Source organism: Rattus rattus, chromosome 2 (genome assembly GCF_011064425.1).
Source record: "Rattus rattus isolate New Zealand chromosome 2, Rrattus_CSIRO_v1, whole genome shotgun sequence".
In the NCBI taxonomy this organism is placed as follows: Eukaryota; Metazoa; Chordata; class Mammalia; order Rodentia; family Muridae; genus Rattus; species Rattus rattus.
In genome coordinates, this window is record NC_046155.1 from 80,635,520 (window position 1) to 80,659,213 (window position 23,694).

A 23,694-nucleotide genomic window follows, 5' to 3' on the forward strand; every position below is an offset into this window, starting at 1 on the left:
TAAAGCCCACCCCTTGTGACACATTTCCTCCAACGGGACCACACCTGCAATCATGCCACTCCCCCTTCCAGGGGCATTTTTATTCAAACCACCACTGTGGCTCAGAGCCCTCTGTAGCTCCCATTCCAGAAGATCCAACCCCCCCTCTGGCTGACCGTAACACTAGGCACACACACGGAACACAAACACATGGGCAAATCGTCCATATGCATAAAATAAAAATAAATAATTTTTAAAGAGAGACTCAAGACACCCCCACTTACCACATGAGGAGGGCCAGGTAGCACAATGGCCACCTTGTAGATGATATAGCTTCCAGTAGGTGAAAAAGGTCAGTGCTGCCCCACCCTGTCCATTGTTCTGGCTTCTTGTCTGTCACTAAGACCAAAAGAACCTGGCAATTTCTAGAAACAAGTTCATCCCAGCAGGATCAAGTGGGGTGAGGGGAGGGGCTGAGTTTCCTGCACTGGTCAGAAATCGCTTCAATGATTGACATATCCAATATATTTTTATATCTTTTTATTTCAGCCCATTCACCAAAGCCCAGAGCAGATTAAAACCACACCCTCTACTAAGACTAAAAATGTTTAGAAAGGTTAACTTATAACTCCGCTGATTCCCAAGAAAATGGAAACATCTGGAAAATGTATTTAAAAATTGATTTAATGTTGAGCCGTGTTAAATGTTTTAATTTCCAAGCAATGTGATACCCACCAAAACATCAATTAGTTGCAGCAATCAGGCAAGAATATTGGCTTCTGTTGAGAGATTCATTTATTTCAGCCCAGCTAAGTGTCGAAGGAGAAATCTAATGCTGCCTGGTGCTCCAGGGAAGGGAAATCAAGCCAGACTGGAAACAAAATCGCCCCCTGGCTAAAAGGGCACGCTCTCTCCTCTCTCTCTCTCTCTCTCTCTCTCTCTCTCTCTCTCCTCTCTCTCTCCTCCTCCCCCCCTCCCCCCCATCCTTCCGTCACCACAGCTTCTCTGTCTCCAAGTCAACATGGAATGGAAAAAAAAGTACCCACTAGGGAGACAGGCTGGCTTAAGAATGCAAGATGGTTTTTAATAATTATCTTTCCAAGACCCTGTGATCTTCCTGCCCTCCCTGAGGCTCCTCAGGTAAAGGTCTCCCCCGGTCTGAAAGCAGCTTCTGTCTCTCCACACTTTCACCAGCTTCTCACAACATTGAACAGGCCACCGGGCATCAGGATTTGGCCATCAGAAGCAGCAGGGGACAGCCAAGCCAAAGAGCCTGGAAGGTGGGCTCTCCTGAAAGCAAACACAGGGCAAGAAGGCCGTGAGTGAAGTTGCTGTGGACTGCAGAGGGTGGGTGCACATGGCCAGCTCCATGCACACCTCCACTTCCTCACCCCTTAAATGCGGGTGAGGGAGGAACTGGAACAAAACTGGATTGTGTGACTCGGCATGCACCAAACACGACTTAGTCAAAAGAGTCAGGGAGCAGAGTGTGTCCAAGTCTCAGGTAGCCGGGGGCATTGCTGATTCAGGAATTCTTGGGGGAGGCCTGGGAATCTGCATTTAATCATCTCTCCCCGGTGTTTAAGAAACAAGAAATGTGAAAAGAGTCAGACTCCCAGAAAAGGGTTCACCCGATGGCAGCCTTGGGGGGTGGGGAGGGTGTTGGGGAGCTGAAGGTAAGTGGAGGAAAGACATGTAGGGTCTTGCCTTGCCCCTTTCTGACATGGCTGTCTCAAGAGAAGGCTGATATTTACCTCTCTGCAGAGGATTGGACAATCTCTCTTAACTTAAAAGAGTACTTGCCCCTGGCGAGATTGCACAGCTGCATTATTTGTAACAGAAAACATGGTAACCCAACTAAGAACCTACACATACGTCTGGTTACTCACTTAAGGCTCGACCCCATAGCCAGCCATTGTTCTGTTCCCACAGAGGGCATGGAGTGCCTCTGAGGGGTATCGTCAGATCCACAGATCCAAACTGCAGGATGCAGGACAAGGATACAAAAGCCCTTGTAAATGTGCAAGGCTAGCGTAGACTTGACTTATTTGTGTGTGTACAGGTTATGTAGATAAATACCTCAGGTACTGACAACATCGGTTAACCCTGGAGAGAAGAACTGAAAAGCTGGGAGACAGGGGACAGGGGGGAAAGGTTTATCACATAACTTTCAGGTCTTATATGTTAAAGCTACATGCGTCTAAAGCTATATGTGTTATCCATTTTTGCATCACCATACAAAACACCGTACAAATTCTGTGTTTCAGTGAAAGTTTGCAAAAGAGCATGGCTCCTATTTGATGGTGCCACTTGTGGCCACAGAAATTGTCAGGTTCTTGATTCCACATCCTCTGTGGAAGGAGAGGAGTGGGTATGGGGGCTGTTAATTAAGGAAAAGAAGGGAAGGAGACAGGGAGAAAGAGAAAGGGGAGGGAGCCCTAGTTAGGCACGACGTTCTCTCTCTGGTCTGGGTATTTTCAGGTTATCCCCTATTCAGGATGCAACCCACCTCCATCATCCTCTCTCTCTACCACAGGCCTCCGAGTCGCGCCAACACCGTGTCTTCTCTTACTCTTCCCTGACTGAATTTGTGAGGGAAGGGTGATGCATGTGGCTTCCTCTAAACTGTCTGACCAGAAGCATAGACCTACCCCAAAGGTGGTACCCACTCAAGACAGGTGTCAGGAGATGTCAGAGAGTGAGAGGCAAAGGGGAGGAGTCGACAAAAGTAAGAAGAGGAAGCCATCGCACAGGGGTAATGGCATCTGGTCTGGGAAACTGCCCCTCTCTCCCTCCCTCCCTCTCCCTCTCCCTTCCTCCTGCCTCCCCATTTTGCTTAGCCCTCAGTTGACATCACCTGCACCTCCTTCTTTTTTTTTTTTTTTTTGGTTCTTTTTTTTGGAGCTGGGGACCAAACCCAGGGCCTTCTTGCTAGGCAAGCGCTCTACCACTGAGCTAAATCCCCAACCCCTCACCTGCCCCTCCTTATTGTCTCTATTGTAGTCTTATTGACCTGCCCTACTTGTATCCATATTCTTGGTCCCTATATGATAGGTATTGAAGAGATACACAGTGATTGATTAATAATCGGGAGCAAGTAGGTGGATGAAGGAGTCATTGAAATGACCTTAGTCCTGAGAGATCCTGACTCAGTGGACTCTGGGTCACACCCAGGAAGTTCGAAGTCTTTTAAAGATCCCCGAGGTGGTTTTAAAGATGCAGGAGCTGACAGTGCTCAAAGGAAACTTGGTGGGAACTTAAGGTGTATCTTTGAGAGCAAATACCCAATGTCTATCAAGCCCTGAATCATGGGAACCTCCCCACCTTGCAGGGTGGACCAAGGTTCAGAGAAGGGGAATGGGGGTGGGGCTGAGGCAGGTGTCCTCTGCTCACCTGTTGGGGACCCAGTGGAGGCTGGCCAGGTAGGGCTGGAACTCATTGGATCGATCTGCCAGAAGTGAGTCTTGGCGCCATCTAGTGCCCTCTGGAGGCTCTGCAGCTGTGAGGAGCTGAGCTGCAGGCGCTGGGAGTGGGTTACAAAGGCTGCATTCTGAGGACCCAGGGAAGCGATCTGTTCAGTGGACAGCTCCTGCAGGCAGGAAAGTCGGGGGTGGGGGAGGGGGCGGGGGGGGACGGTAATCAGTAAACCCTCTCCAGATTTTCCAAACCTCCTTTACCTGCTCAGAGCTTCACAACTTTGTCATACCCTTGCACCATGACTGTAAGCATGAAATAGAGGCTGAAAGAAACTATATTTGAATCCCTGTTTGATTCGTCCACCAACAGCAGCTGAACTCTGGGACTCTTAAAAAAAAAAAAAAAGAGCATGGGAGATTTTTTAAGGTATTAAGCCATTCTCTCTCCAAGCTGAGACTTTTCCTTGAAGTAATTAAAAGCATTAAAGGGGGTCTTGGCTTTCCACGTGAGCGTTGGTAATTACTTTGCGCCAGAGGAAACTTGGAAGAACAAGCTCTGGCCTGAATGCCAGCCTGAATCTGCACACACACCAGCTGCGTGATCTTCCCAAATTATGTCACCTCTCTAGGCCTTTGGACTTTGAAGTGACTCACCTCCGAGGCCAGTCCCTGTCCCTTTGGTATGACTATCGGAATCCTGGTTGACTGATGAATCCTGGTAGCTCAGTGGAGGTCAGGGGCCATGATTGTTTGTTTGTTGTTTGTTTGTTTGTTTTTTGTTAATGCTTCCATGGACAGCAGATGTGGGGGACTCTGCTGGGCACACTGTGATTCTCAGTGTACAAGATATTTTCTGAAGTCACACAGCTTCAAAAGGACTTGGTGGCCAGCTCCGGGGAGACTAGGATGAGATGGCATGGCAGAAGAACCTCTGACATCTCTTCACTGTTTTAAAGCATCCCCCAAAAGCTAGGAGTCCACATACTTCTGTTCCTTTATCCCTTCCTTTCCTATTGGCCACTCACTTCCCTCCTGTCCAGGCAGATGCCTCCTGAGATTGAATTCCCCCATTACAACCCTTCCCTGCCTTCCCTCACACCACATCAGGAGCTCCTCAACACAACAATGGCACCTTCAGGATGCCAGTCCTGCCTCCTCTCTCCTGACCTTCCCTCCAAGCCAGGATCTACATTCTCCCAAACAGGAAGCAGCTCTGTGCCCTTCCTCCTGTCTGGGGCACTGCCCTTCCCTTCGTAGGTGGCAGGCTGACTCGCACCTATCACCAACAGAGTCTGGATTACAGACATTATCTGTTTTCCGTTGCTGCTGATTTGTGAACCACAAGCCGGATTGAAACCCTAGGCCTATAGTGTTTTCAAAAATAAACTCAAATTGGCTACCAATATGTAGAATCAGGAGATTTCACATAAAAAAGAAGGTTTCTGGTTGCCCCGAAAAAAGCAAAGAAGATCCAGCAACACGAAGTCCATGTGGTCACACTGCATTGACATACCTGGGGTGAGACACACACACACACACACACACACACACACAGAGAGAGAGAGAGAGACAGAGACAGAGACAGAGACAGAGACAGAGAGACAGAGACAGAGACAGAGACACACACAGACACACACACACACACACACACACACACAGAGAGACACACACACACACAGAGAGACACAGACACACAGACACACACAGAGAGACACATACACACACACAGACACAGAGAGAGAGAGAGACAGACACACACAGAGAGAGACACACACACTCACAGACACACACACACAGACACACACACAGACACACACACACACAGAGAGAGAGAGACAGAGACAGAGACAGAGAGACAGAGGGACACACACAGACACATACACACACAGACACATACATACACACAGAGAGAGAGAGAGAGAGACAGAGAGACACACATACACACACACAGACACACACATACATACACACACACAGAGACACATACATGCACACACACACACACACACACACACACAGGGGCTCTCCAGCTCAGCTCAGACCACACCCAGCCTGCAGCATCTCTGACATCACCTCCCTGGCCCCTGAAGGCACTGTGCTATGACCTGTTCACCAGAGAATCTCCAGACTCCAGATGTGCCTAACCTGGAGCCCGTCCTGTTGTAGATAAAATAGAAATTCCAGCCATAGGCAACCGCCTGAACAAAGAAGCCGCTCAAACCATAAACACGGCCAGAGGGAAGTGCTTCAGAAGTGCCATGACTCACTGCCTCCCAGTATAGCACAGCCAGAGAGGAAGACGGAATTTGCCCAGTGGCTGTGGTGGTTTGAGTCAGGAACGTCCCTCTCTGGTCTCTGTGTTTCAACAGTTAGTGTGCAGTTGATAGCACTTGGCAGGTTGTGGATCCATTCTGTGCAAGTAGGCCACTGGGTGTGCAGCACTAGTGGGACTTGAGAATCACAGCCTGGTCTGGCCTCTAGCCCTGTCTGACACAGGCTTAGTGACCCGACTGCCATGCTGGACCGCACCCATTACAACTGAGCTGAAATAAACCCCTCCTTCCTTAAGTTGCTTCCGTCTGTTGTTGTTGTTGTTATTGTTGTTGTTGTCACAGCAACAGGTAAGTAACTAGCGTAGTGGCCTTCAGGCCAGCTGTTTATTTCCCACAAATAGTTGCCCATGGTACAGAAGTATTGTAGGTGTCCAGCATCCCAGTGAGGTAGACAGGATATGTCCCTGTGTCACTCAGAAAGCAACAGCACCAAAACTGAACCAAGAGTGATAGCACATACCAATAATCCTAGCACTCAGGAGGCTGAGACAGCATAGTGTTTAAGGCCAGCCTGGGCTACATACCACTTAAGCAAACTGAACAATGCATTAAGTCATTATCTCAAAAACAGAAAAAGGGTGGGGATAGCTCAGCCCAGCATCCCAGCACTGGGGAGACAGGGCCAGCTAAGTCCCTTGCTCATCAGCCAGTCTAAGCCCGTGGCTGAGCGCTAAATCAGTGAAGAATGCTGTCTCAAGGTGTGTATGGGGTGGGGGAGGGCTTGGCAGTTAAGAGCATTTGCTGCTTGCTCTTCCAAAGGACCTAGGCTCCAGTCTCCATTCCCAGCACCCACATGGAGGCCACAGCCTCAGTCTCAGAATACAAGATTGAGATTGGAGTTCAGTGAGATTGAACAATCCATTGATTGAACAATCAAAGAGAGTGGATTCTAAAACTCCAGTCTCAGTCTTGGGGAGTACAATGTCCTCTTCTGGCCTCTTCAGACATTACACAAACCTGGTACTCAGGCAGACGTGTAGGCAAAATGCTCAAACATAGACGGTCAGCCCCACTCATCAGAGCATCTGTCCATTCCAACCCCACGACGCCTGTCTGCAAATCCAAAGTCAACGGCTCTGAAAACTGAAGGTTTTTTCCAAAGTTTACAACAAGCCAGCAGCAGAAGTTGGACCTGAATGGACGGAAAGCTATTCACAGTGTATTTAGTGTGGCTTGTCAAGTTTTCTTCCTCAAAATGAATATGTTTGCCTATAAATGCTCCCTCCGACACTGCTAGGGGTGTTAAGGCGCATACCGTGAATTTTACAAAACTTGAAAGCTTCTGGATTCTAAAACATATCTGTCCCCAAGGGCTTTGCACAGGGGTATGAGGTTGCCATCCCTCCAGAAATACACAATCAGTACCATAGGCTATGAAGGGGAGGGAGCTAAAAAGAATAATAAGATAAAATGAAAATTTAAGAAAAAAAGTCTTTAAAAAAACACTTGAAATTATTTGGACATCCATCATTGGCACTTAGATCTTCTCCAGCCCTAAAAGCAAAGGGCTGACTGGAAGCCCCAAGGAGACACACCTGTCACCCGTGTCCCTGTGTGATCTGAAGTGAGGTTGAGTTCCCATCTCTCCCTGGAGAAATGAGCACTTACTTTGAATACCTCACCAGGCAGGCATCTTATGGCCCATGGCTGGAAATACGGCATCAGTTCTTTGTCAAGCATTCGGAGCTCTGCCTTCGTTAGCCCAGCTAGGGAGAGAGAGAATCGTGAGCTTGTCAGTCAAGCTGTGGAATTCCACGGCATTGTTAACGGTTCTGCATAATGTGCAGGATCAGTGAGTCCCGGGGAAGCACTATTCCTCACCTCACAAGACAGCCAGCTAGGGAATCCAGTTCCTTAATCAACTCAGGAAAATACGTGAGTCACATTAGCCCTGATGGACCTCCTACAGTGGCATGTATACCCAGAGGGAGGTTCATTTACACACTTTAAGACTGGGTATAAATCTATTTAGGATCCAATTGAATCACATTCTAGATCAATGATTTTGAGACTATAATATACACAAAGAACCCCTGAGATGGCTCATTTAAAAGGCACACTTGTGGACACCGTCCCTTGCAACTTAAGTCTTGACATCCAGATTCTATTAGAACTCCTTCATGTTTGCTTCATGTGGCTGAGGATTACTACTTTGTTCTGTTATGCTTTACTTTAGCCCCAATTTTAAATTTAAAGAGCGACGATGTGCCCAGAAGCCTCTTACCTGCAATGGTCCCAAGCTCCTGCAAGATGGAGCTGGTCCACTCAGTGGGTCTCCCAAATACAACTTCTGCTTTCTTCTTAAATCCAGCCAAGACAGGAGTGCTGCAGAGCAGTGTACCAATTCTAGCTACCACTGCCCTGGTTAGAGAGGAGGGGTCTGGTGAGTCTGGGGGGCTCTCCAGCCATCAAGCAATGCACACAGGATAAATAATATCAGCACCTCAACAGGATCCAGCAAATCCCACTGCCTACTTTTAGCCCAGAAAGGTACAAAGATTGGAAAGTGGAGAGCATCTGGATGGATGGATGGATGGATGGATGGATGGATGGATGGATGGATGGATGGTGGATTGATGATGGATGGATGGATGGATGGATGGATGGATGGATGGGATGGATGGATGGATGGATGGATGATGGATGGATGATGGATGATGGATGGATGATGGATGGATGGATGGATGATGGATAAGTAGATAAATGGATGGGTGGAAGATAGATTGGTGATGGATGGATGGATGGATAAGTAGATAGATAGGTTGGATGGATGGGTGAGTGGATGAGTGGGTGGTGGATAGATTGATGGATGGACAGAAGGACAGGTAGATAAATGGATATATGAATAGGTTGGTGTATGTATGCACAGATCATAGATGGGTGGGTATATAGGTGACAGGGAGAGTAGATGGATGGATGGATGGAATGATGAATGTGTGAGTGGAACATTTTCCACTTTGCACTCTAGTATTTTGCTTACCTGAATTCTGAGGTCTTAATAAGCGATATTTCAGTGGGGTCCATGGCACATAGAGTAGGGCCAAGCCCAACCAAATGGAAGCTCTTCAGATCTTGGATACCACAGCCTGAATCTTCAAGGAATTCCTGCAGAATGGATTTAGCCTATAAAAATTAATAAAAGAAAAGAAATCTGTTAGCGTTAGCTTCTTTTCTTTGGAAATCATTTTGACTTCCAGGTGGCTTGACTGTTCAAATTCTTGGACATCCAGAGCTGAATATTTCCAGCATCTGTCTCCACAACTCTCCAGTAAAACCTTCTGTGTCCTGCCTCCCTGCTTCTGCTCAAACCATCTCCTCCATATGAAACGTGCTTCTGCATTTCCAACTAATAAAACCCAGCCATCCTCTGTGTTTTAGCCCAATTCAAATGCCATTTCTGCATGAAAAGCTCAAGCTAGATTGACTTTTCTTTTCTCTCTTTACTCCAGAACTGTTTCTTTTCCTCAGTCTTTAGTTTCAGAGAATATAAAAAATTATACAGCGGTGTCTCCAATGAAATTTGTGTGATTACAGGATCTTGCGTGATTCCAGCTGAGAAGCTGTTCCGACCTCATGAATTGTCCCATGGAAAACCACTCTCCCCTACTCCCCCGTGTGGTTTAGCTGGAGCCAACTGCATCATGGGATCTGCAGGTGATGACATGGCCTAGTCCCCTCCTAATCATGTCATTTCTCCGCCTGGCTCCAGTGACTGGCTGCAGATTAGACATGTGTTCTAGCCAGAACTAACCGAGATTTTGGCTAGAATAATTAGAAGAGCTTTTGTTTTTTTCCCCAGAGAAATACACAGGGATCCTTGGAATGATATACACAGTTATCTTCTAGAACCTGCTACACTGAGAAGTCCTATCAACCTCAGAATAAAGAAAATACAAAAGAAAGCAGAACTCCTCAATATGGAGAGAACTAGATTCCCAGCTATGGTGTTGGCTCCTGGCTGAAGATGTTCCTGAACTCTGAACTTGAACTTTTCTCTTATCAGCAATGAGAGTGGTCCTACAGGCTCCTATGCTTGAATGCATAGAGAACTGTTGGTAGAACTGTTTGGGAAGGATCAGGGGTGTGCAGCCTTGTTAAAGCAGGGATGTCTATCACTGGGTGTGGACTTTGGGGTTTCAAAAGCCCACACCATTTCCAGATAGCCCCACCCCACTCCCTGCCTTGTGCTTGTGGATCAAATGTAAGCTCTCAGATACTGTTCCAGAACCATGCCTGCCTGTCTGCTGCCGTGTTCCCCACCATGATAGTCTGGCCCTCACCCTCTGAAACTGTGAGACCCCAAATTAAACACCTTCTTTTATAAGTTTCCCTGGTCATGGTGTTTCGTCATGACAATAGAACAGTAACTAAGACAAACATCAATAAATGTCTTCCTTCACTCAGGCTGCTTTACGTTGGGTCTGGTTCACTGGATTTACCTACACAGGACCTGAAAAGGATCCAAGTCAATCCTTGGGGATGAGCTACACGATGATGTAGCAGATCAGACTGATTCCAAGAGGTCAGAAGACAAAGATGGGAAGGAGGCACTGAAGCAAGGCCATCGAGCATCTCAGTAGGAGCATAGGTCATGGGACAAAGGCATTGTTCCCACTTCCTCTATACCCGTCATTGGCATCACAATGTAAAGTAGTTACAATGTTGAGAAAATTGCTGAGAAATACTAAGTGTAGAGATGCCACAGTGGACTTCTACTTCCCATGTGGCTGCTGCTGCCCCTCAGGTCTATTTAGAGTCTACATCTGCGGAGACAACTATTCTCTGTCTGTCTCACTGGCAGATCCCCAAAGGATCACGTCTAGCTTGTTGTTGTGTTCCAAGTATCTAGCCTAAAGTCTGCTAATACTTTATGATTGATTGAGTGCATAAATGGCCATTCTAGGGTGTGGGCCACAGCATCACGGAGAGAGACATGCTTCCCTGAAAAGGCATCAGGTTTGTGCCATCACAAGACAAACTTGTGGATATGAAATGTTCACTTGTCAGACGCTTGACCCCCAGTGGGTGGCACTCATTTGGAAGGTTGTGGAAACTTCGGAAGGTGGGACTTGGTTGAAGAAAGTAGACTACTGTGACTTGCCTTTCAAGGTTCTCCCTGGTGCCACTGTCTTCCTTACTCAGTGCATCCAGTCTACCAGGAAGTGAGGCACCGTCCTCCACCACCCGTTCCTGTCACCATGGTGTTCTGCCCAAACACATGAAGCCAGGTGACCATGGCCTAACCCCTCCGAAACCATGAGTAAGATAAACCTTTCTTCTTTCAAGTTATTTGTGTTGGGTATTTTGTTATAGCAACAAGAAACTAACAGACTGGCCACTGATGAATTACCCTCAATGGTACATAGCTACGAGCTGCTGTGAATGAGTTCAGAGTACAGGGTGCAGCTTGCATGCATTTGGTTGGATGTTAACATGCACCCAGAGCAACAAAAGCTGGCATGCTGGGTACTGAGCATTTGCAGCACCCTTCGGACAACTTTACCTACACTGCCCTAGCTACTCCTCAGCACAACCCTATTGGCCAAATATTAATGTTGTTCCTCTTTCACCACTGAGGTATGAAGAGCCTAAAACAGTATTACTCTGCTACAGACTAATGGTTCTACAGCAAAAACCCAGACAGAGGCTGGGGACATGGCTCATAGGGCCTGCCATGCAAGTGTGAGGATGAACCCACATTAGCGCCAATATGGCATTAGTTAAGGTCAGCATGGAAGCCCACCTGTAATTCTAGCATTCTGGTGCCACAGACAGGGATCCCAGAAGCAAGCTGGCTAGCTAGACCATCCAAATCAGTGAGGTCTGGTTCAATTGAGAAACCCTGAATAAAGAGGAGAGAGAGAATGAAGACTCCCAGTGCCAACCTAGGGTACACACACACACACACACACACACACACACACACACACACTCAAAAATTTAAAACCCAGACAGAGAGACACCACAGTCGTCTTAGCCAATAAAGATGTTTGCCTCTGGAGGTGAAAAAAAAGGAGACTTAACAGCACCCAGTATCCCCAGACAGTCAAGTACTAGGCAGGGCCCACCCTGCCTAGCCTCCGAGATCAGACAAGACCAGCTCATTCAGAGTGGAGTGGTTATGGGCTAAATTTTTCTTATTAAGTCTTCATAATCGGGTTTTACCAGTTGACTCGTGGCAATTTGTGCTCCTCAAACGTGAACGCTCATTTTTAAAATGAAAGTGCAAAATTACAATTCAGACAAAATTGCTTTGAAGATGTGGTATTAAAGTGCCCTTGCACCTGGGACCCAGAAAGTGCAAGCTCAGCCTGCCAGGTGATAAGTTAAAATACACTTCCCTGAATGGCTGGACAAGTGTATGTGCAATGAGTCTGGGACAATTAATACCAACACTTGTAGGCAATATTAACCACAGAAAAATGAGTAGCTGTAAAACTTCAGTCTCTCCTCTGGCTTCTATAATGGTTTTTTTTTTTTCCTCCCTTACATTAGGTTTTAAGCTGAACTATCTGCTAATGTAGTTCCTCCAGGTCTGACTATTAATCTAGAAACATGCATTTAAAGGTTTGATTGGAGGCTGAAGTGGAAGAACTGACTGCAAATGATATATGCAAATGTTACGTTTTCATATCCTTTTCAAACATATTGATATATCTCGCTGCCATCGGAGAGAATTAAAACTGGCGCACGGGGAAAGGGATGCTCCAGCTTCTAAGTTAGATCTATTTTTCCGTTTCTTCCAGGCTGCAAATAAAATCATTTTAATATCAGGAATGGAGTGTGGCACTTCCCAAACTAGTCAAAACCAGTTTTAGAGCCAGAGAACCATGGGACTGCGGAATGTTAGTAGAAGGAACTTCAGTTCCTTGAGTTCAATCCTTTTTTAATTCTTCAAACAAGGAAACCAACTCAGAGAAGGGGAGGTGACTTGTTACTTAGTTCTCTTGTTACTGTTACAAAGTATCACCTCATGGTAAAACAGGTGGATTCACTTGCAATTCCGGAGGCTCTCAGCCCTGAAATGAATCAGTAAGGTGTGTTCCATTTGAGAGCTTTAGAGAAACCGCATTTCCTCACTTTTCCTAACTCCTGGTTAGTTCTTCCCTTGGTTAGTTCTTTCATGGCCACTTCTTCCATCTTCAAAGCCATATGAGTGGAGTTGACAGCAGACTTTCTGGTATAATAAGTGAACAGGGTTACACTTTGACAGGGCTGCTCGTAGTGCTGAAAATAACCACTGAGGGGTGGCTGGCCAAGAAGGAAGCTCACACAGAGGTAGTTGTACCTAGATACCCCAAATGCCTTACCCAATCAAAACCAAAAACAGGGGGAGGACATCTTTAACCCACAAGAGATCAGCAACCAAACAGACTTTCAACCCATCATCAACAACTAGAAAACCAAACAAAATATAGAAAGTGATAACACTAAAATATTGAACAACCAAGCAGCATGTAAGGGCGATCATGAAACAGGTAAACAAAAAGTGAGCCCTAAAATTGTCCCCCAGAAGCACTTTCTACATAAGTCAGAAAAGACCAATGGAGCCCAGTGGTCTAGCTGCATTGAAGACAGAGATCCGAGGTCAAAAAGCCAACCTAGCAACCAACCAAAGGCTGGTCAAAAAGCCAACCCTTGCTATTGTCCTTACCAGTTCAAATCTCAGCACTTACCAAGAAACCCACTCCTGCTGACCTCTAGAAGACGAGAGTGTCTTTGCGTTCACTTATTCAATACATATTTATTATGTGATGAAACATGCATGTGTAACTATATATTTTTAAAGAAAAAAATATGTGCTAGTCATCTTTTATGGATACAATTTCTGTGCCCAGGATCTAGCCTAAGCCAGTATAAATATCACGCACGGTCCCCAGAGATGTGAAATCAAACTCTTAGAATGTTTTCTTCCCATAAAAGCAGCCTCACGGAGGTGACAATCTGGGGTTTTCTATAAATGATTATACAAAAAGACGAGAGAGAAGTCCAAGTTCAGGAAGGCCAAAGCACGCTCACTTCAGGGGCAGAGAAAGAGGAGGAAATTGGAGAGAGAGAGATCTAGAGATCGGCAAAGATGACCTCCTGAGTACCGATTCCTCGTTTCCACAGGTCTGGATGTCGGGAATAAAACCACTCAGAGGGTGAGTCAGGAGAAGGGGGCAGGCTGTGCAGTTCTTAAAGTTCACGTGGAGTTGGAAAGAAGTTTTCTCTCCCTCCAGCCAGAGCGGAGAGACCTCATAACACATGGAGAATAGGAATATCCTGTGGAAAAACCATTTCTCAGTGAAGCCACAGAATAAAGACCACCCCACCCCAATAAAGCTCATGAGAATACAACAAATAGATAAAATTACTAGCAAACACATATATTTCAGAGCAAAGTAAAGCCTAGTTTTTGTTTTGTTTTTTTTTTCAAGACAGTGGGGTGTTTTGTTTTGTTTTGTTTTGTTTTCTGTGTAGCCCTAGCTGCTCTAGAACTCAGAGATCCACCTGCCTCTCCCTCCCAATTGCTGGAATTCCAGGCATGCACCACCACTGTCAGGCACCTAAATGACACTCTCAGTGATGTGAAGTTCATAATGTTCATCAATCAGACAAAATTACTAACTGTCCTTGTTTCCCTGCCTTTGACTCAGAGCAAGTAAAAAATTACTAGGTTTTCAAATAAGTATAACCCTTAATTCGAGAAAATAAAATCCGTCCATAGACACAGACTGAGAGGAGCTAGAGAGGTAGCTCGGTAGTTGACAGTACTTGCTACTCCTCCCGAGGACCAGAGTTCAATTCCAGCCACACACCAGGGGAGCTGGTGCCCCCCTCTGCCCTTCAAGAGTATCTTTTTGCACACACAACACACTGTCTTTAGAAAAGAAAAGGAAAGAAACAGACAGAAATTACGATGATGTTGGAACCTAGCAAGGACATAAAAGAAGCTATTTTAAGTTCTATAAATCTATTCAGGGGCGGTGGGGAGAGTCAAGCATAAGCAATTAAGGGATCTTTAAAAGACCCAGGAACATCTATCTACCCACCTGTCCTGGGGTCCATTCTGTCTGCTGGCCCAGGGATGCCACGGTGTCTATGGAGCTGAGGTCCAACTGCTCCAACTCACTCTCATTAAGAGCCAAAGCAATGCGCCCCAGGGAGACAACATGGTGTTCTTTCCAGTGGGAGGGCAAGTCCCAAACCTTTAGGTAGGAGAAAAACAGAGCAGACCAAACATTAGTGGCAGCACCTACTGTGGTCTCTACTTAATAGCCTCCCAAAATCCATCACTGAGACCTAATCCCTAATGTGCTGGTACTAGAAAATGACCCCACCCTCATAAATGGAATCCCTGCCCTTATAAGAGAGATCTTGAGAGCTCCCAACCCACTTCCATTGTATGAGGGCAAGATGCTGTGAGAAACCATCACCTAAGAGAAATTGATGCTCCCCAGGCATTGAATCTGACAGAATCTTGATCATGGACTTCCTAGCTACCAGAGCTGTTAGAAATAAATTTCTGTTATTCATAAGTTAACCAATATAAGGTATTTTATAGCAGTCCAGACATAGAGTGAATTACACACACACACACACACACACACACACGCACACACACACAGAGCTTTTGTACCAATGCATGCCAACATCCTTGCAGAGGCTGATAGTCTTTCTGAGGGAGGGCTCCACTTCTGGGAAATAAGCTTTAGAAAATTATGAGACAAGTGCTCCAAGTCATATGTTCAAACATGTACAAAGATTTATTTAGGGTTTGGACATGAAGTACTCCCCCAAAGCTCATATGTTGAGGACTTGGTTTCGAGCAGGTAATTGCTATGGAGAGGTAGTTGGACCGTGGGGGCAATCACTCCATTGAGAGATCAATCCACTGATGAATTTACAGCTAAACAGAATGTTAGGATGTGAGGACGAGCTGGAAGAAAAGTTATGTGGGCACAGCCTTTGAAGAATACAGGGAAGTCTGCGGTCTGTCTGTCTGTCTGTCTGTCATCACCATTCTCCTCTCCCAGCATGTGTGAGTGCACCTATGCCTCATCATGCCCTCTCTACCATAATGCTCTGTTTTACCTCAGACCCAAGCCAAGAGCCAGCTGACCATGGACTGAATGAAGGCTCTGAAACGTGAGCCAAAACAAACCTTTCCTCCTTTTAAGTTGTCTTTACTCAGGTACTTTGTCACAGCAATGGAACGCTAGCTGTCATGAAGCACTTATAAAAATCCCAAGGATCCAAAGCTTACGGCTAGCTAAATAAAGACGAGTCACAGAGCGCTGATGTATATTTATCTTTTCGATACAGAGAAACACATTGCTTGTGGAAGACAAGTTACTGAATAATGAGTGCTATATCATTTTTGAAACAGATAATGTGAACCAAGATGTCTTGTATCTGCATGTTCTGAGAACTGCGGACTCAACAAGCCAGAAAGATATTTACATTATGGTTTATAAAAGTAGCAAAATTACAGCAATGAAATAATTTTTGGTTGGGCAGGGGGGTCACCATGACATGAGGAACTGTATTGCAGTAGGAAGATTGAGAGCCACTGTTATAAGAGAGGCAGAGTCTCCCACTTGAACCCAGAGCTCACTGGTTTGGCTTTTTGAGCTAAGCCAACTTGCTCCAGGCATTCCCCGTTCTTTACCTCCAAAGAACTGGGATTGCAAAGGCCCCCACTCCACCTGCTCTTACTTGGGTGCTGTGATTCCAAACTCTGGTCCTCACACCTTCAAGGAAAGTGCTTCAACCACTGAACCATCTCCCCAGTCCCTCAAAGGGAACGTCCTAAAAATGTCAAACTATTGCTAGTCCCTTTCACACCCTCTGCAGCAGCTACTGGGGAGGCCAGCTGCAGACAGATGATGGGGTTCTCCAAGAGGAGCAAACAAAGGCAGCATTCTTGCAAGCAGTTTAGGCCAGAATATGCAGAGAACTTGACTGGTCCAGACATGCATCCATCATCTGTGTTCTGCCTCTGCCCTAGGACAGAGGTACCAACAGTATGCCCATTTCCCAGATGAGGAAATCATGGCCCACACTACTGAATTTCAACACAATAGCATGGATGCTGGGCCTCAAGGAGTTCGTAAACACAGAGATGCTGGGACTGGATACCGGCTGCTTATTTGGGTTTCTGATGAGCTTCCTCCCCAGGGTGGGCTTACCTGAATTGCCTTCTCCTTCAGGGCCATCAGCTGAGGTCGGCTGAACCCCTTCACAGCCCCCAGCAGCTCCACATTCCTGATGAAAGTGTCCTCCTCCATGCAGAGAAGGACCTTGGGGTCCCAGCAGGCATTGGCTTCAGCTAACTTGACGATATCATCTGAAGATGGAGTCACAACTCCATGACAACCTGGGGAACGCGCATAGATGTGAGGATGTAATAGAGGAAAGAGAATGGCAGGAAGTGTTCGATGCGTTCTTAATAATCTTCACTAGTCAGATCCATTCACAAGAGGCAGAGCAATGTAAAAGCTGACAGCAGGGAGCCAGGGCCCCCACCTCTGCCATCGAGTGGTAATGACCTGGCTGTGCGCATCCACCAAGAGGCTTCACCACATTGCAGTGAAGCATCCCTGGAGCTTGCTGACCACCTAGTCTTGTCAAATCTGTGAGCTGCAGGGTCACTGAGAGAACCTGTCTACCCTTCCTTACAAGGCTCCAACACAAACTGCGGTGCAATTTCTGCTGGTCCAACTTGGGGAAACAGAGTTTATTGGGCTTACTTACAGAGTATGGGTGACCCTAAAACAACCATACCTCGATGAAGTCTCACCCTGAATAAGCAAGCAAGCAACAGCAGCCAGCCATCACTGTCCCCAGCCATCACTGTCCCCATCACTATCAATGCCAGTTCTGATTAATCCTGCCCACCTTGTGCCAGTAAGAGTCAACATTTACCAGACACTCAGTGCAGATTATAAAAATGGTGACACACCTGGTAGACTATCAGGAGACTGAGGCAGGAGGATTGAAAGTTCAAGCCCAACCTGGGCTACATAGCCAGACGATCTCAGCTAAGGAAGACTTTCTGATAATCCCCTACAGGCCACACCCTTTGGAAACTGAGGAGGTTTAAACTTGCTAACCCTCACAATGACCACTGCAGTCCGGAGTGCACTTGAGAGGACGAAACCTGAGATACAGCGAGGCGTGGTGGCTTCCACCTGTAATCCCAGCCCGAGAGAGGCTGCTGCAGGGGAAATTAGAATTTGAGGTGGCCTGGACTACACAGTGCAAGCCGCTGGGCTACAGAGAGAAACCCTGACCGTTAAAAAAGAACAGGGTGGGAAATCTGAAGAACTTAGAGGAAGTCACAGTCATTAAGTGACTTCAAACTCAACCGACCTGTACCATTTAGCTGCTAAGCTAGGTTGAGCCTTTAAAATAAGCCAAAGTAAGGCTGTAGAGAATGGCTCGCTGTTAAGAGCACTAACTCTTACAGAGGACCTGGGTTCGATTTTCAGCACCCATGGGATTACTTACAACCATCTGTGGTGCTAGTTCCAATGTGTCAGCGCCCTCCTCTGGTCTTTGAAGGCACTGCACATGTGTGGTACATGTGGGCATGCAAGCAAAACTCCCCAGATACATAAAATAAAAATGAATAAATCTTAAAAACAAAACAAAAACCAGACCTATTGAAATGCTTGTCACATGCTCACTCCTCAAGCCTTCAAGCCTGGCACCTGACTTCAGATCATGTTACGGAACTGTCATTCTTTGGCCTGTGGGTTTCTGCCATTTGAAAAGGAGACTCTGTTATGTCACAAACTCAACCTGCCACCCTAGATGCAGGGTCAGACACCCTAGAAACACTCACCGAAGGTGGGGTCAGAGCCGGGGCTCTCATCACTGCTATTCCGAACAGACTCAAAGACAGCCCAGAGAAATTCCTTAGGAAGCAACGTACCAACCGTCTTGGAAGCTGTTTGTTGAAGGATTTCAGGAAACTGTGGTTAAAAGAGAAAAAAATGTGGGATGCATTTAAATCAGAGTTTAAACTCTATTACCGCTTAATGCCTCAAGGTGAGCTTTTTCTTCGTAATAGCCTGCTGTATAAATTTAATCCCTCATCCAACTAATGCCTCTAATAAGGAATCCTACCAAAATGATATTTGACTTCCACAGCAGTACGATAAATGCTAAATAACAGGCGTGCATCGCTTTCCACCCATCAGACTGCCAAAAATAAAGCGATAATAAGTAATACTGGGCTGGGTGTAGAAGACTGCACATGTGTGTTTTTCTGTTGAACATACAGTACAGTACCCTAGGACCAAGCAATATGATAATACCTACCAAAAGATGTAAGTTTGCATACATCTGTCTTTATGCAAACTTTTTTAATTTTTAGCTTTATATTTATTGTTTTTTTATAAGGGGGCAAACTTGGGGATTAGAGAAACGGCCCAGTGTTTAAGAACACTTGCTGGTCTTGCAGAAGACCCAGGTTCTATTCCCAGCACCCACATGATGGCTCACAACTGTCTGCAAAAACTCCAGTTCCAGGGGATGCAGCACCTTCTTCTGATCTCCCAGATACCAGGCATGCACACGGTGCATAACATACCCACAGAGAAAACACTCATATACATGAAATGAAAGTAAATAGGCAGAGGAAGGTTACACATAAATTCTACATGAGGCTGGCAATAGAGGAGCTTTGGTGACACTGGAGAAGGTGGCATTTCTCATATTGAAATAGTCCACTTCATTGAGTCCTGGGATCTTATCAGCCCTGAGTGTAAGCATCAGAAAATGCATCAGCTCTCTTACAAGGCCCTGCCTCACTTTTACTTAGGACCAGCAGCAGCACCACCACCACCAGCACCACCAGAAACAGCAGCAGTGCCAGAGAGAAAGCACCTGGCCTGAGTCACCTTCCCTTTCACAGCTAGAGTCACAAGGCACACCTGCAGTTCCCATCACCAAATGGATGGAAGGAATGCTTACGCATTATACACACAGGCCTGAACTCCACAGATGTTCAGTCAGAATCCAGTGTGGTGACCACTCCAGTCCCCTCAGTGCTCTCTCTATATCCTCATCCTTCCCTTACTCTTCCCCCTTCACAGGGTCTCCCTACATAGCTCAAGCTGGCCTGGTACTTGAGATGCTCCTGCCTCAACCTCCAGAGTGCTGGGATCACAAGCCTGTGCCACCAAGCCAGCTCTCCCTAGCTCATTCTGCAACACTCACACTGCCTAGTCAACTGCCCTTCAGTCAAGAATAGACCATAGGTACAATAATGGTTCCACATGTGTGTGCTAAGGCTATTGTTAAGTGGTTGTATAAATGACAGCCAAGGGCCAGCAAGAAAACTCCACGAGTAAAGGCATTTGATGCCAGGCTAAGGACCTGAATTGCATCCTTGGGATCCACATGATGGAAGATGAACTGATTCACCTGTTCTGCAACCTCCCCATGTACATGCACGCATGTGCATACATGTGTATGTATGTGCACATATATACACACAAGAAAAAGAGAAGGAATGAAGGGAAGGAGGGAGGGAGGAAGGGAGAGAGGGAGGGAGGGAGGGAGGAAGGAAGAAAGGAAGGAAGGAAGGAAGGAAGGATGGATGGATGTTTTTTGAAAGGGTATCTGGGTCCTGCTTGATAACTTCTTGGCAATGGGCCACATAAAAACTGTGAGCTCAAGAGATGATGCCACTCATTGCTCTCAGCTTGTGTGATACGCTCTACGATGATTAGATACAGTTCTAATCTACAGTGTTTGCTCAAAGAGGAAATCACCTGAGGCTGCACTTCTGCTATGCTTCCCATCCCTTGTGGCTGCATTAATAGTTATTTTTACTTTTGAACATTTAGGAGAGGCGTGCATGCCATGGCACCTGCATGGAGGTCAGCAGACAGCTGCGGGGAGTCAGTTCTCATCCTCTACCATGTAGGTCTCTGGGCTCAAACTCTGGTCTTTAGGCTTGGCAGCAAGCATCTTTACCCACAGAGCCACTCCATTGACCCTTGCAGGGTGTTGTTGTTGTTGTTGTTTTGTTTTGTTTTGTTTTGTTTTGTTTTTATGCAAAGTGCATAGCCAAGTGCCAGGGGTTTTCCATTTTCTAGCTTTAAGGGGGGGGGCATATATGCACACATGTATGGGGCTTTCTGAAAACAAACTGGGAATCTGGGAGTGGAGCCTGCCTCTAATGGGGGGTGGGGCTTCTTTCCGTCCAAGAGCCTCTGGGACACTCGGGATCTGTTTAACCAGAAGTATGTATATCTTGTTTTATTTTTAAAAGCAAGGAGAATAATCCAATGAAGCAGCCACATGCCCACACTGCCTACAGCTTCAGAAATAAAACATCACAGACACAACTGACAGACTCATCCCTCCCCCGCCCACCTCGCTCTTTCCTAGATGTAACAATGACCCCGATTTTAGCATGAACCATTCTCGTGTACACTTCTGAACCACTCTTGCTTTGCACACGTTCAAAATTAATGTAGCTGATAGTTATTCATGTACCGAGTATGCTACCGCCAGGATTGTTCGCAGTGCAGGGGCTTTTATAATTCCACACTGTTTCTGAGGTCTTGCCATGTTGATAGAAGGCTTTTACGACCTCGCAAGTGATTTTTTAAAATATCAGATCTGCATATAATACATGCATATCTAGTGCTTATGATTATATGTTTAAACAGCAAATTCTTCTCCTATGGCCGGACGTACATTCCGTGAGTGTGTGGCATCGGGTGGCAGGTCCTTGCTCACGCCCCACCACGCACACACACTAGTTATCCTGGAGCTGACTGTTGTCCCCCACGGAAGGGAGTTTACCTTTGCTGGCAGAGTGCCACTGTCCAGCCAAAGCCCTCGGAAGAATATGCTTCCTTTTTTTCTAATGTGTGAGCCTTGCCTTGTGTGGGAGCCATGAACAGCCCCAGAAGCTAACTTAGGATGCAGACAAAGAGAAACAACCCCACACTGTTCAATGCCAGCAAGAATGTGTGGCTCGGCTGTCCCTGGGGTGATTAGCCTTGACTGTCTCCTTGACAAGGTTGAGAATCATCTGGATGAGTGAAGCTCACCTTTGTGTGTCTGTGAGGTTTCCAGAAGTGATTAGATCATGAGGGTTTGGCCTAATCAATAGCTCACTCCCTTGATGGGCTCATGTTATGACAGTTTTATTGAGACTTGGTGAAAAGGCAGGAGGCGGGGTCTAATTGGAGGGAGTAATCCCTGAGGGCAGAACCTTGAAGGTTATATCCTGCCATGGTCTCTTCCTGTATTTCTTTTACCCTGCTGTCTGTGTGTCAGGTGTGAAGAGCAGCCTCCCTGACAGTTTCCTGTGAGACTCTGACCAAGCACAGTGGTGCAGCTGACCAACCCTCCAAAACCGTAAGTCCTTTCTCCTTTTATGCTGTGCTTCCATGTACCCTGTTCACAGCTCCAGGGGCACACGGGAGGAAGGACAGGCTCACGCTTGTTTCCCGTGGTGCTTGACTTTGACTCTTTACACTGTATCTAAAGTCTACATGGTAAAGCACCATTGTTTTATTATAGGTGTTTGTTCCTGTGACCGTTCCCTTTGGGTATAAGATCTAGGATGAGCATGTGTGCACGCGATCACAGACAGCAGACTACCAGATGACTAATGGTGGCTGTACCAGCACCATCTGCATAGGGAAGATCTGGGGTTCATGTAGCTGCAAACTCAGTCACTTTCCTAGAGACTTGGATAATTTGAGATGAAGCTGTGGGATATCTGAGGTGTCTGAGGTTTGGTAGAAGTTTCAAGAACCACAGACTCCATCCACAGACTGGCAGGTTATAAGCAACCGCACATCTCTCTCGCCTTCAGACTCCTCCCACCTTCTTAATATAAGGCACAGCAAATACCTTTGTGGCAACGGTGTGCAGTTCATCTCCTGAGAAAAATGCTAAGAAAGGTGCCAAGTCCTTGGTTGTCTCTGCTGTCCAGTTCTGAGGAGGTCTAGGAAGAGACACAAGAAGCAAAATGAAAAAGCAGCTGTGGTGGCTATCTGATTCTCTTGCATCCCACCATCCCTTACACATAGAAAAGCTGTCAGTCAAGTCTTCTCGCTTCTCCAACCAAAAACAAACAAGAAAACAATGGGCTTTTGGTGTAGACTGACCAATCAGAGTCATCCCTGGAACTGGGCATTTGGTGCAGACTGACCAATCAGAGCCATCCCTTGGACCTATGCTGGAACTACCATGAGGCTCTTTCTTTGCTCCAGTATCTCTCCCATGAAAGGACATAGCAGAGTTCAATCTTGTCATCACACAGAGAAAATAAGGTGCACACCAAAGCCCACTAAGTTCGAGGGGTGAGAGGAACACACCCATAATGACACCTGAGATCACGGAGCCAGCCTTATCTGAAGCCTGCCCATGGAGTTCTCCGCCCATTCTGTTCCTGAACCCAAAGAATCTCTGTGAGTGTGGATTGAAGCAGACGTACAGCTTGGTCTTGTGTGGGTCTCCTAACAACTGGAGCAAGGGCTGTCTCCGACTCTGTTGCCTGCCATTGGATCCCCTTCCCCTAGCTAAACTGCTTTGTCCAACCTCAGTGGAAGAGGATGTTCCTAGTCCTGCTGAGACTTGATGTCCCAGAGCAAGATGGCACCCGAGGGGCGCTTCCCTTTCTCTGAGAAGAAGAGGAGGGGGTGCTGGGGGAAGGGGCTGTGAGGCTGGGACTGGGAGGAGAGGAGGCAATGCAATCAGGATGTAAAGTGGAAGTGGATAAAGAGAGAAAGAAAAAGGAAGGAAGGGAAAAGAAAGAAAGAGAGAGAGAGAGAGAGAGAGAAAGAGAGAAAGAGAAAGAAAAACCCACAGAAACCTCAAACCTACAACCAGAGAGCAATCAAATTGGCACTGATAGTCCCTTAAGCTGGTCAGAGTTCCTATTTCTGTGTGTGTGTGTGTGTGTGTATGTGTGTGTATGTATGTATGCGTGCGTGTGCGTGTGT

At 46.5% G+C, this 23,694-nt stretch overlaps 1 protein-coding gene across 1 annotated transcript in view; it reads right to left on the reverse strand.

Moving 5' to 3' along the window:
- Window positions 1-1,042: 1,042 nt before the first annotated feature.
- The window catches only part of Otoa (otoancorin), a 65,331-nt gene continuing 42,679 nt past the window's right edge, over window positions 1,043-23,694 (reverse strand). Inside the window, exons 20-28 of the mRNA XM_032895636.1 lie at window positions 22,601-22,694; window positions 18,561-18,690; window positions 16,903-17,090; window positions 14,764-14,919; window positions 8,709-8,851; window positions 7,953-8,089; window positions 7,337-7,434; window positions 3,373-3,568; window positions 1,043-1,269 (exon numbers count right to left, since the gene is read on the reverse strand). Of these exons, the coding sequence (XP_032751527.1) occupies window positions 1,205-1,269; window positions 3,373-3,568; window positions 7,337-7,434; window positions 7,953-8,089; window positions 8,709-8,851; window positions 14,764-14,919; window positions 16,903-17,090; window positions 18,561-18,690; window positions 22,601-22,694 (1,207 nt within the window). The 3' untranslated portion in view covers window positions 1,043-1,204. The remainder of the gene's footprint in view (window positions 1,270-3,372; window positions 3,569-7,336; window positions 7,435-7,952; window positions 8,090-8,708; window positions 8,852-14,763; window positions 14,920-16,902; window positions 17,091-18,560; window positions 18,691-22,600; window positions 22,695-23,694) is intronic.